The 13,496-nt window shown below is 39.0% G+C and overlaps 1 protein-coding gene across 5 annotated transcripts in view; it reads left to right on the top strand.

Moving 5' to 3' along the window:
- Positions 1 to 13,496, top strand: part of LOC106875605 (telomerase protein component 1) — a 215,491-nt gene that overhangs the window by 19,400 nt on the left and 182,595 nt on the right. For all 5 annotated transcript variants that reach the window (XM_089349533.1, XM_089349530.1, XM_089349531.1 and 2 more), the window contains exons 6-12: positions 1 to 103; positions 1,776 to 1,875; positions 3,061 to 3,140; positions 5,845 to 5,963; positions 8,713 to 8,870; positions 9,529 to 9,638; positions 12,241 to 12,337. The exon at positions 1 to 103 is cut by the window's left edge and continues 59 nt beyond it. In XM_089349533.1, coding sequence (XP_089205659.1) covers positions 1 to 103; positions 1,776 to 1,875; positions 3,061 to 3,140; positions 5,845 to 5,963; positions 8,713 to 8,870; positions 9,529 to 9,638; positions 12,241 to 12,337 — 767 coding nt within the window. The remainder of the gene's footprint in view (positions 104 to 1,775; positions 1,876 to 3,060; positions 3,141 to 5,844; positions 5,964 to 8,712; positions 8,871 to 9,528; positions 9,639 to 12,240; positions 12,338 to 13,496) is intronic.

Here is a 13,496-nt window from a genome sequence, read left to right as displayed (position 1 = left end):
TTTTGCATCTATGCACTCTGATTGTCGGAATTTTTTGAAGAAATACTACAAGAGAACTGTGGTTTTACCATCTGACTGGATCGAAGTTGCTGAATTCTGTGCTGTAAGCTGCATTTATTTTTCCATATTTTAATTTCTCTTTCATTTTTAAAGCTCTTGTTTCTTACTTGTTTCAGGCATTAGACTGTGGCCATATTGGGGCAATGCTTTGAATAATTTTTAGTTGAATGAATCGATCCCATACTTATTTTCTTTTTATAAGCCTGGTACTTATTCTATCAGTCTCTTTTGCTGAACTGCTAATTGGCATGGATGTAAACATACCAACACCGGTTGTCAAGTGGTGATGGGGGACGAATACAAAAGCAAAGATGCATGCATGCACATGCACATATGCATGCACACACATACACACACATACAGAGTAAGAGGGGGTATATAATATCCAAGCAGATACCAAATTTCTCTGAGTACTTATATATCCTGAAGAGATTGTACTAATAATGCATAAATCGCTGCATATAAGCATGCAACAATATGCAGTTAGTGCGAATGAAACATATGTCGGATAATTATTATGAAAAAACTAACTGGAAATAAACATAAAGTCCGAATGTTCAAATTCTTCATTCTCTGTATTAAATATATATATATATATATATATATATATATTAGAAAAAATAATAAAGTACTCAGAGATCAGGATGGTTGTACATTTACAGATTTTTATTAATATGTCACATGTTTTTATAAATCATATATTAGCACTTGCATCTACTCTAATAGATTCTTTAAATCTGAAAAATCTATTAGAGTAGACGCAAGTGCTAATATATGATTTATAAAAACATATGACATATTAATAAAAATCTGTAAATGTACAACCATCCAGATCTCTGAGTACCTTATTTTTTCTAATATATAATACCTGTACATCACCTCCAAACCTTCTAATCTATATCTATATATCTATATATATATATATATATATATATACACACCCACACAATGGGCTTCTTTCAGTTTCCGTCTACCAAATTCACTCACAAGGCTTTGGTCTGCTCGAGGCTATAGTAGAAGACACTTACCCAAAGTGCCATGGAATGGGACTGAACCTGGAACCATGTAGTTCGGAAGCAAGCTTCTTACCACACAGCTGATTCTGTACCTATTATTTCTCATGTTTTTCTTTTTGTTCCTTTCTCTCATTGACCTGTTTTAGTTTTTGTCTTTTTCAGTGAAACACAAACTTCACTGTATTTCTATACTATGAATATTGAAAACAATGAATCAATATTCTTTTACTCTTTTACTTGTTTCAGTCATTTGACTGTGGCCATTCTAGAGCACCGCCTTTAGTCGAGCAAATCGACCCCAGAAATTATTCTTTGTAAGCTTAGTAGTTATTCTATCAGTCTCTTTTGCCGAACCACTAAGTTACGGAGATGTAAACACACCAGCATTGGTTGTCAAGTGATGTTGGGTGGGGACAAACACAGACATACAAACACGCATATATATATATATATACATATATATGACGGGCTTCTTTCAGTTTCTGTCTACCAAATCCACTCACAAGAATTTGGTCGGCCCGAGGCTATAGCAGAAGACACTTGCCCATGGTGCCACGCAGTGGGACTGAACCCAGAACCATGTGGTTGGTAAGCAAGTTACTTACCACATAGCCACTCCTGCGCCTAATAGTAACTATGAAGCATTGTTGTGTTCATAAATCGACAGTAATCATTTATTTTGATTCGTTCTATTTCTAGTACCAAACTGCGAATAAGCCTTTTATTATTGGCATTTTACCATCTGCCTTACGAAAAGTAATGGTTGAAAAATTTGCTGATTTTGATGAATACCAACTTGGTGAGTACATATTCTTTAACTATTTATATAATTATTAGAGTACCTGTATTATGTAAACAATAAAGACAGCTATGTCAGTCTTATTTGTTAGAGTAATTATTTTTCTTATATTTTACGCATCTCCTGTCTACTGCACTATCATTACCATTCTGCTGCTTTGCACTGTCATTCATCTCTTTTTTCCCCACCTCTCTTGACTGATGCATTATTGGTCATTTCCCTATTCACCTCATTCACCCTTGAATCCTACCCTATCTTTACAGTGGTTGTCTACTTCCTCTCTTCTCACCCATTCCCCATTTCTCACTCCCCCATACTCTTTTGCAATCCTCAGCCACCCACCTACACTTCTGGTCACTTTGTCCCACTCACTTCTATCTACCTTGTCTTTTGAGGGTTCTCCTTGATATTTCATCACCCCTATTTTTCATCTCTTTCCAGCTACACCCAATTATTCCTGCCCTTCTGAAATCTGAGTAGATATGCAGCTCCTCTACAGCAAGAAACCTGTTCTGCTCAGGCTTCGCTCATACTGTAACCCCTTGTCTCCTAGTATAAAGCCACCGTCTTGGGGTTCATAGTCTTGCAAGCTGCATAGCAACCTCATTAGTGCTTGCAGGAATAATTATTTCCCTCACATATCACCTATAACAATATTGACAATGTTATTGTTGCAATTGTTGTTGGCATTCCGTCGCTTACGACGTTGAGGGTTCCAGTTGATCCGATCAACGGAACAGTCTGCTCGTGAAATTAACGTGCAAGTGGCTGAGCACTCCACAGACACGTGTACCCTTAACGTAGTTCTCGAGGGATATTCAGCGTGACACAATGTGACAAGGCTGGCCCTTTGAATTACAGGCACAACAGAAACAGGAAGTAAGAGTGAGAGAAAGTTGTGGTGAAAGAGTACAGCAGCGTTCGCCACCATCCCCTGCCGGAACCTCGTGGAGCTTTAGGTATTTTCGCTCAATAAACACTCACAACGCCCAGTCTGGGAATCGAAACCGCGATCCTATGACCGCGAGTCCGCTGCCCTAACCACTGGGCCATTGCGCCTCCACTATTGTTGTAATAAACAGAAGAGAACTGTTGTAGATACTCGAGTGTTTCCATTTATTCTCCATATTATTTCTTTACATTTCTATAGAATATTTATTCTCTTCAATGTCATTTCTGTTTCAGCAAAATACAACAAAGAGAAGAAATCAAAGAATACAGATCAGGATGAGGACAAGGAGAACATGGATGGATATCCTGATAAGGTATGGTTCTAAGTAGTAGAATATTTGAGAATTTACTCCTTTTTATACATGTGTGTGTGTGTGTACATGTTCTGGTGATCTCATGAAGTAGCTTTCTTTATTTGCATAAATTTGTGAATATGCAATTGTATCATATAACCCTGAGCCTACATATTGATACAAACACATATGTATAATTTTGCATACTGAAATCTCCTGTGCAGGTGGCACCTAAAAAACACAATTTGAGCGTGGCTGTTGCCAGTACTGCCAGACTGGCCCTCGTGCCGGTGGCACGTAAAAGCATCCACAACACTCTCGGAGTGGTTGGCATTAGGAAGGGCATCCAGCTGTAGAAACTCTGCCAGATCAGATTGGAGCCTGGTGCAGCCATCTGGTTTGCTAGTCCTCAGTCAAATCATCCAACCCAATCTATCACAGAAAGCGGACGTTAAATGATGATGATGATGAAATTAATAATACTACATCATTATCATCATCATTTAATATCTGTTTTCAATGGGTTGGATGGTTGACTGGAACTGGCAAGCCAGAAGATTGCACTGAGCTCGTCTGTCAAGTTTTGTATAATTTCTATGGCCTTTGTTGATGCTAAACATATTACAGAGTGTACTGGCTGCTTTTTATGTGGCACCAGCACTGATGGGGGTCACCTAGTAACTTACAAGACAAAGGATATGGCTGTGTGGTAAGTAGCTTGCTTACGAACCACATGGTTCCGAGTTCAAGTCTCACTGCGTGACACCTTGGGCAAGTGTCTTCTACTATAGCCCCAGGTCGACCAAAGCCTTGTGAGTGGATTTGGTAGATGGAAACTGAAAGAAGCCCATCGTATATATGTATATATATCATCATCATCATCATCATCATCATCATCATCGTTTAACGTCCGCTTTCCATGCTAGCATGGGTTGGATGATTTGACTGAAGACTGGTGAAACCGGATGGCAACACCAGGCTCCAATCTAATTTGGCAGAGTTTCTACAGCTGGATGCCCTTCCTAATGCCAACCACTCAGAGAGTATATATATATATATATATATATATATATATATATATATATATATGTATGTGTGTGTGTATATGTTTGTGTGTCTGTGTTTATCTCCCCAACATCGCGTGACAACCGATGCTGGTGTGTTTACGTCCCCGTAACTTAGCGGTTCGGCAAAAGAGACAGATAGAATAAGTACTAGGCTTACAAAGAATAAATCCTGGGGTCGATTTGCTCGACTAAAGGCGGTGCTCCAGTCAAATGACTGAAACAAGTAAAAGAGTAAAAGAGTAGGAGTGGCAGGATAACAGTAATACAGGAGAGAGCGAGAGATAACAAAGCAGCTTTGGGCTGCTGGAGCAGGTGGTGGTGGTGGGGGAGACAACCATGAAGATATGTAGTTTGGTTCTTTGGGGGTGAATTAATGTTATGTATAGGTGAAGAGCACATAATAAACAGTGCTTCTAGAAATCAGTTTTGCTAAGGTGGGTGGGTCTTCTCAAGAACCTTGTATCACCAGACATCTTGGTCTGTTGTCATCTCCTCTGTAGGGGCTCAATATCTTGAAGTAGGCCCTCACTGCTTCATCCCATGTTTTCCTGCATCTCCCTCTTCCCTGCGTTCCATTCACTTTAAGCGATTGGCACTTCTTTATACAGCTGTCCTCATTGATATACATCACTTGTACAAACCATCGTAGTCTTCTCTCTTGCATGCTACACCTAATTCCTCTTATGCCTAACTTTTCTCTCAATGCCTTTGCACTTTGTTGTACTTGCACATTAATTAGAGTATACTAGCTTCATTCTTCTCCAGTCCTTACTTGTCCTCTACATTCAGGGCTCACATCTCATCTCGCTACTGAGGAGTATAGCCAGAAAAAGGTTATTATGAAACAACTGTAAACAGTTGACTCAGTACTTTTTACCTGGCACTAGTGCAATGTAATCAATGCATAAAATCTATTGGAAAATAATTTTTTAAATTAAGGTTCAGCTGATTGCTCTTTTTATGTCCACAGTGATTAAAAAATTGTTTAAACATACCAGCTCTTTACAACTCTGATATATCGGATTAACATTAATAAACTTACATTGTGTTTTACTCTTGTGATGGCTAGAACCTATAGATTTACGCAAGTAAAATTTATGTATGCATGTGTATCATCATCATCATCATCATCATCGTTTAACCTCCGCTTTCCATGCTAGCATGGGTTGGATGATTTGACTGAAGACTGGTGAAACCAGATGGCTGCACCAGGCTCCAATCTAATTTGGCAGAGTTTCTACAGCTGGATGCCCTTCCTAACGCCAACCACTCAGAGAGTGTAGTGGGTGCTTTTATGTGCCACCAGCACGAAGGCCAGTCAGGCGGTACTGGCAACAGCCATGCTCAAAATGGTGTATTTTATGTGCCACCTGCACAGGAGCCAGTGCAGGGGCACTGGCAATGATCTCGCTCGAAAATCCTTACACATGTCACGGGCATAAGTGCCAGAAAGGCGACGCTGGGCACAGGTGCTATCCTGATTTCGCTTTTGCTTGCCCCAATAAGTCTTCGCAAGCTGAATTTTGTGTCCAATGAAGGAGACGACGTTGCATGGGTGCCAGTTGTCGAATTTAGTTCGATTTTAGTTCGATTTCGATTTCAAGTCATGTATGTATATAGATATATGTATATATGCTTTTGTTTTATAAATTTTACAGACAACCAGATGTGAAATGCACAAAAGAAATGGTACTCAGATGTACACACTGAAACAGCTTGTGAGACAACTTCACATTGCCAAACCAATTAAACATGTAATGTGTTTAGTTGGTAAAAAGTTAGTAGCATTTGTTTTTTCCATATATATTTAATTAATTTAAGAAAATTAAAGGTGTAGAAGTGGCTGTGTGGTAAGTAGCTTGCTTACCAACCACATGGTTCCGGATTCAGTCCCACTGCGTGGCACCTTGGGTAAGTGTCTTCTCTTATAGCCTCGGGCCGACCAAAGCCTTGTGAGTGGATTTGGTAGATGGAAACTGAAAGAAGCCCGTCATATATGTATATATATATGTATGTGTGTGTATATGTTTGTGTGTCTGTGTTTGTCCCCCCAACATCGCTTGACAACCGATGCTGGTGTGTTTATGTCTCCGTAACTTAGCGGTTCGGCTAAAGAGACCGATAGAATAAGTACTAGGCTTACAAAAAATAAGTCCTGGGGTCGATTAGCTCGACTAAAGGTGGTGCTCCAGCATGGCCACAGTCAAATGACTGAAACAAGTAAGAGAGTAAAAGAGTTCATATAGTTCTATATTTAAGAGATGAGGAATTATGTACATTATTTACATTATTTACATTCGAAATTTCCTCAAGACACCTGAAGAAGGCTGGAGGGTATATTAGCCGAAACGTTGTGTTAACAACAAACAAGATGAGGACAAATATCCATCAAATGTAAATAATGTAAATGTTCATATGTTCATCATTATGAGAGTATTTATAGTTTGAGCATGACAACTATATATGTGTGTGTGTGTGTGTGTGTGTACTTTACAGCCTATTTACCTTGACATCACAGTGATGGTGTTAAAAGTGTGTCACCATTAGGTGCAGGTGTGGCTGTGGGGTAAGAAGCTTGCTTCCCAACCACATGGTTCTGGGTTCAGCCCCACTGCCTGGCACCTTGGCCAAATGTCTTCTACTATAGCCTCAGACTGACCAAAACCTTGTGAGTGGATTTGATAGGCAGAAACTGAAAGAAGCCTCACACACACACACGCACGCACGCACGCACGCACGCGCGCGCGCGCGCACACACACACACACACATACACATGCACACACACACGCGCACACACACACACACATACGTATATATCTATGTGTGTGTGTGTGTGTGTGTTCCTTTGTGCTTGTCCTTCCAATCACTGCTTGACGACCAGTGTTGGTGTGTTTACATAACTTAATGGTTCAGCAAAAGAGACTGATAAAATAAGTACTAGGCATAAAAAACAAGTCCTGGGGTCAGTTTGTTATACTGAAGTCCTTCAAGGCGGTGCCCCAGTATGGCCACAGTCAAATGACTGAAACAAATAAAAGAAAGGGTCATGTGAGTGGTGCCCATCATTTTCACTCTTCCATCCATGAAGACATGTCTGGTCATGGAAAAATGAGCATTGACTTCCACTGTTGCCTGAAATTGCTGGCCTTGTGCTACAATTTGAAATTATTATTATTATTATTATTATTATTATTATTATCATCATCATCATCATCATCATCATCATCATCATCATCATCATCATCATCATCATCATCATCATCATCATCATCATCATCATCATCATCATCATCATCATCATCATCATCATCATCATCATCATCATCATCATCATCATCATCATCATCATCATCATCATCATCATCATCATCATCATCATCATCATCATCATCATCATCATCATCATCATCATTATTATTATTATTAATATTATTAAGGCAGCAAGCTGGTAGAAATGTTAGCATGCTGGGTGAAATGCTTAGCGGTATTTTGTCTGTCTTTACGTTCTGAGTTCAAATTCCGCCAAGGTTGACTTTGCCTTTCATCCTTTCAGGGTCAATAAATTAAGTACCAGTTGCATACTGAGGTCGATCTAATCGACTGCTCCCCCTCCCCCAAAATTTTAGGCCTTGTGCCTAGAGTAGAAAAGATTATTATTATCATAACTATTATTATTGTTATTATTATTATTATTATTATTATTATTATTATTATTATTATTATTATTAATGCAACGAGCTGGCAGAATTTTTAGCATGCTGGGTAAAATGCTTAGCAGCATTTTGTCCATCTTTGCATTCTGAGTTCAAATTCCACTTAGGTTCATTCTGCTTTCATCCTTTCAGGGTCAATAAACTAAGTACTAGCTACATACTGGGGTCAATGTAATTGACTTTTCCCCTCCCCCAAAATTTCAGGCGTTGTGCCTGTAGTAGTAAGGAATATTATTATTATTATTATTATTATTATTATTATTATTATTATTATTATTATTATTATAATCATCATCATCATCATCATCATCATCTAACTATACTTTTATTTGTATTTTTAAAATTGATTCTTGTTTTTATTTTTTATAAGTTTATAAATGATAGGAAAGCTTGGAGAGTGTTTGTGGCTGGATGAGTGAATTTGATGTTGCTTAAAGAAGTATGGAACCAGCATACGCTGCCAGGCCCCGCTGCTGATATTGGGGGTTGCGTTCTATGCTTTGACCCGAGCATAGAACAGGGCTGGGAAATGAATGGAATGCCTGGTGTGTGTCTTGTTGTGGTCGCCCCCTCTCAAAAAAAAAAATGGGGATTAGGCCTGGGTACATAAAAAAAAAAAAATTAAAAATTTTAGTTTTCTTCTCTAATTTCTCCCTGCTCTCCCTTTTCATTTTCCATTAAAATGAAGAGACCTTCAAAGTAATGACATCCATTCTACAACTTTTAAAAGTATCCATAGTAATTTTTTTCTTTTACCATTTCTGGAACATTTTTGATATGACATTCATATTCTATTTATTGTTTTCTTTCAGGTATCCAGAAAGTCTTGAAGATTTTTATAAATCACGATTGGATGGCACTTTTGATGAAAGCAGAGCTGGCAAGAGGATGAAATTGCCAGTTCCAGAAACATGGGAGACCCAAATTTCCTCACATGGCAACAAGGCTAGTGTTTGGCAATCTCTGATAGGTTAGTATTTTGAAGTTTGCTGGTCTGTTTGTTCTCTAACCTGGGAACAAATTGCTTGATCATCTTTTCATTTATATCACTAACACCACCTCCACCATTTAACATCACTTTTTCCATGTTGGCAGGGGTTGGTCAGCCAGAGAGCTGCTCAGGCCCCAATTGTCTGTTTTGGCATGGTTTCTTTGGCTAAATGCCCTTCCTAGTGCGAAAATTATTAAATGCCACTTTTCCATGCTTGCATGGGTCAGACAGAATTCACTGAAGCAGTTATTCTATGGCTGGATACTCTTGCTGTTGCCAACACTCACCTGATAAGCATTTTGCCTATTGTGTTAATGGTTCTGCCAGCTCATTGCATATTAATATGCACAATAACTAAATGAAAACATTACAAATTTTTTAAAAAATGTATTGATAATCAAGTCACTGTCATTGTGGTTAACTTTGTATAACATTTTAGCATTTAAACTGACCACATCCAGCCCAGCCAGGTCCAGCCTCTCACACCTACCCTACAATGTCATTCTAAAAATAAACAATCACATTACTGAAATCCCAAAGCTACATGATAATGTATGATTAATGCAAAACAAATGTGAATAAATAAGCATTGAATTTGACAGAATAATGTCTTCTTTTCCTTCTTAAATTTCATTAGATCATAGAAAATTACCATATATGGCTATGCTGAGGAATATCAGAAATTTGATTACAGCAGAGATCTCAAGCAAACATACACGGCTCGTACTGCAAAAGTTGTCGGATGAGGTATTTTCATTCATTTTTATTTCATTTTGTTGTATTTTAATGTTGTTTGTTTTTCTTTGTTGCTTTTAAAATTCTTCTTTGTTTTGTAAAATTCTGTCATAATATTAAGTGGTACCTGTACCAGTGGAGGACTAAGAGCACCGTCTGAGCGTGCACGTAAATAGCACCATTTGAGCGTGTTCGTTACCAACGTCGCCTTCCTGGCATTTGTGCAGGTGACACGTAAAATACACCATTTCGAGCGTGGCTGTTGCCAGTACTGCCTGACTGGCCTTTGTGCCGGTGGCACGTAAAAGCACCCACTACACTCTTGGAGTGGTTGGTGTTAGGAAGGGCATCCAGCTATAGAAACTCTGCCAAATCAGATTGGAGCCTAGTGTAGCCATCTGGTTGGCCAGTCCTCAGTCAAATCATCCAACCCATGTTAGCAACGATGATGATGATGATGATGCCTCCTGAAGAGGTTCCACCTACATTCTCTGTGCACCATTTTAAATATCCACTGCACAGGAGTCCTTGAGAAACCCAAAACTATTATTATCAAGGCCATCCTTATGAAGACACATCTGTACTGGGCAGGGCATATCTTCAGAATAGCAGACCATTGCTTGCCAAAGAGGATAAAGGCCTGGCAAAAAATGCTGCTTAGTATTTTGTCCATTGTGTTAATCATTGCCAATTGGAGAATTGTCTTTTGGTTGTCAAAACAACAGTACAAAGACATGCTGCAAAAGATGACCCCGAAAGTTAGCAACATTGACCTCTCCCAGTGGACCACTGAGGTAGCTGACCACAGTGTTTGGCTCCTCACCATCCAACAGCCTAACAGTGCATTTGAAGTTAATTGTTGTATTAGCAGGAGGAGAAAAGAGCTCAGGGAAGGGGGTGTACAAGAGTGGAGTGAAACACAACATGGGCAAAACCAAGCACAACATGGGTGGAGCCAAGCACAACACGGGCAGAACCAAGCACAACTTGGGCAGAACCAAAGTACAACAAGGGCAGAGCCAAGCACAACATGGGAAGAACCAAGCACAATATGGGTGGAGCCAAAGCACAACACGGGCAGAGCCAAACACATCATGGTGGAGTCGAAACACAACATGGCCATTTCTCTGTAGCTGTTCTGTGTAGATCTGCTAATCTTGGATCAGTCACATTTACCATCAGCATGCATGGAGGTAGATCTGACCCTTAGGTGTCTTTGTATCAAAGTCATCATCAAGATTACTGATTACATGGGTATAAGTTCAGCTCTTGCCACTGTCATTGCAGTCCTTTGTCATCTCATCTGAAACACTCAACTTCCCGAGGTTGTCCTTTAGTACTTTGTTCCATGTCTTCTTGGATCTCCCTCTTCCATAAGTTCCCCTCCATATACATACATACATACATACATACATATATATATATATATATATACACACACACATATATATATATAATATACACACACACTTATATATGTATATAATTGTTATGTCTCAATGCTACTGCTATCTAGCACCTTTGGATGATCTCTACTCAACTGCTACACAACTGCTACTCGACTGCTACTCAACACACCTACTATGGCCAGACTATCTCTATTTATATGTCTTGGGAGATCTTACTCCTTCGTCTGGGGGCGTTGACACAAAAATGATATAACATAATACTATATACAGTAATCCCTCGACTATCGTAGGGGTGTTACATTCCAAAACACCCCCACGATAGGTGAAAATCAGTGAAGTAGAAACAGTACTGTATTGTATACTTTTTTTGTTTTTATTTTCATAATTTGTATATATTCATTTTAATATAAATGCAAAACAACACCATGGAGGAATTAACATAGGCTGAAATACTAAACCACGATAGGTGAACCGTAATATGGTGAAGGATTACTGTATACATAATTTTGTTAAATTTATTTCTACACATCTATATAAAATTATAGCCATCACTGATTTTTACTACAATGTTTTGTATCGAGATGTCAGATGTAACCAAACAATGAGAACAATGGCAAAAATGGCTAATGAGTTTATATGCATATATGAGTGTATATACATACCAGCTCCAGGAATGCATTTAATATGTAAATTAGCATGTCCAATAACTTACCTCTGCAGTAGTTATATAAGCAATGTGTTTGGAGGTGAGAATGGATTAGAAGTGAAAGCAATGCTCTGACTGAATTAGTTGACAACCAGATAAAAAAAAGGTAAAGACTCCCTTTGGTCATGAACGACCATGGGATTGCACCTAGAAAGGTACCCTCTGAGGCACTAACCCAAGCAAGGTTGTTTATGGAAGACCAGCAGTCGCCCATGCATACCAGCCTCTTCTCTCCATACCACCGATGTTATTCAAAGGAAAGGCAAAGACTGATACAGTTTGGGTCGAGTGATGTCAAAACTCATTTCTACAGCTGAGTGAACTGGAGCAACATGAAATAAAGTATCTTGTTCAAGAACACAACACACAGCCCAGTCCAGGAATCAAACTAGCAACCTTATGACTGTGAGCCTGATGCTCTAACCGCTAAGCCGTGCACTTCCACCAAAATAAGCAGTATGCAACACACAAAATAATGGAGTTTCTGTTTTTATTTTAGAATAACGTAATCCACAGTAAGCAGCTTCCAACGCAGTTCTTCAGTGCTTATGCTGTTTTAGAACAAATGGAAAAGGATTTAAATAATGCATCAGATGGTAAGCTTTAATCTTTTGTTGTTTACTTATTTCAGTCATTGGACTGTGGCCATGCTGGGGCATTGCTATGAAGGGTTTTAGTTGAACAAGACAACCCCCTGTTATTTTAATTCTGGTACCTGTCTGTTTAGTTTCTTTTACTGAATTGTAAAGTTATGGAGATGCAAACAAACCAACACTGGTTACCAAGTGGTGATGGGGGATAAACACAACCACAAAGACATGCACACATACATACATACATACACACACACACACACACACACATACACACACAAACACACACATATAATGGGCTTCCACACAGTTTCCATCTATCAAATTAATTCACAAGGCATTGTTTAGTCCGGGGCCATAGTAAAAAAAAACACTTGCCTATGGCGCTGTGCAGTGGAACTGAACCTGTAACTACATGGTTGCAAAGCAATCTTCTTAACCACACAACCATGCCTGCATCCTATAAGCTTTTGTTTTATTTTTGTTTAATTTTAAACCTGGTTGGGAAGGCCATACTTGTGAGTTTTGCTAGGGCCTTCTGTGGGGTATGGGTCTTCTTGAGTTCTCTTTGTTTCTGTCTAAATGGTCCTTGTGCTGTTAAAAGTCTTCTTGGAATGTCTGTTACCAGGTAATCTTGGGTCAACTTTTTTGTCTGTTTTCCCACTTCTTGGGTCCATGTTATTGCATTCTTTACATACAGAGTGGTTGACAATCACAAAAAACAACCTGACAGGTGATGCTGATACAACTCCATGATGTTTCAAAGTGCCTCACAGAAGAATTTCTTCATTTGTGATTCTGTCTCTACCAAAGATGTCTCTCATAGACTTCTTTGTTTGAACATGTTCAGCTTCTTGGCCATCTGTGCTGTCGTTTTCCAGAAGAATTGCACACTATACAGCTGGGTCTTCTTTGTTGTTGTCCAGATTCGGTACATGACTTGGAATATGCTTCTGCCCTGTCAATTCTTATTTCTTTATTGCCCACAAGGGGCTAAACATAGAGGGGACAAACAAGGACAGACAAAGGGATTAAGTCGATTACATCGATCCCAGTGTGTAACTGGTACTTAATTTATCGACTCCGAAAGGATGAAAGCAAAGTTGACCTTGGCAGAATTTGAACTCAGAACATAACGGTAGACGAAATACCGGTAAGCATT

This window comes from Octopus bimaculoides, chromosome 3 (assembly GCF_046866305.1).
Source record: "Octopus bimaculoides isolate indiv1 chromosome 3, ASM4686630v1, whole genome shotgun sequence".
NCBI lineage: Eukaryota > Metazoa > Mollusca > Cephalopoda > Octopoda > Octopodidae > Octopus > Octopus bimaculoides.
This window is presented reverse-complemented; position numbering and strand designations above follow the sequence as displayed.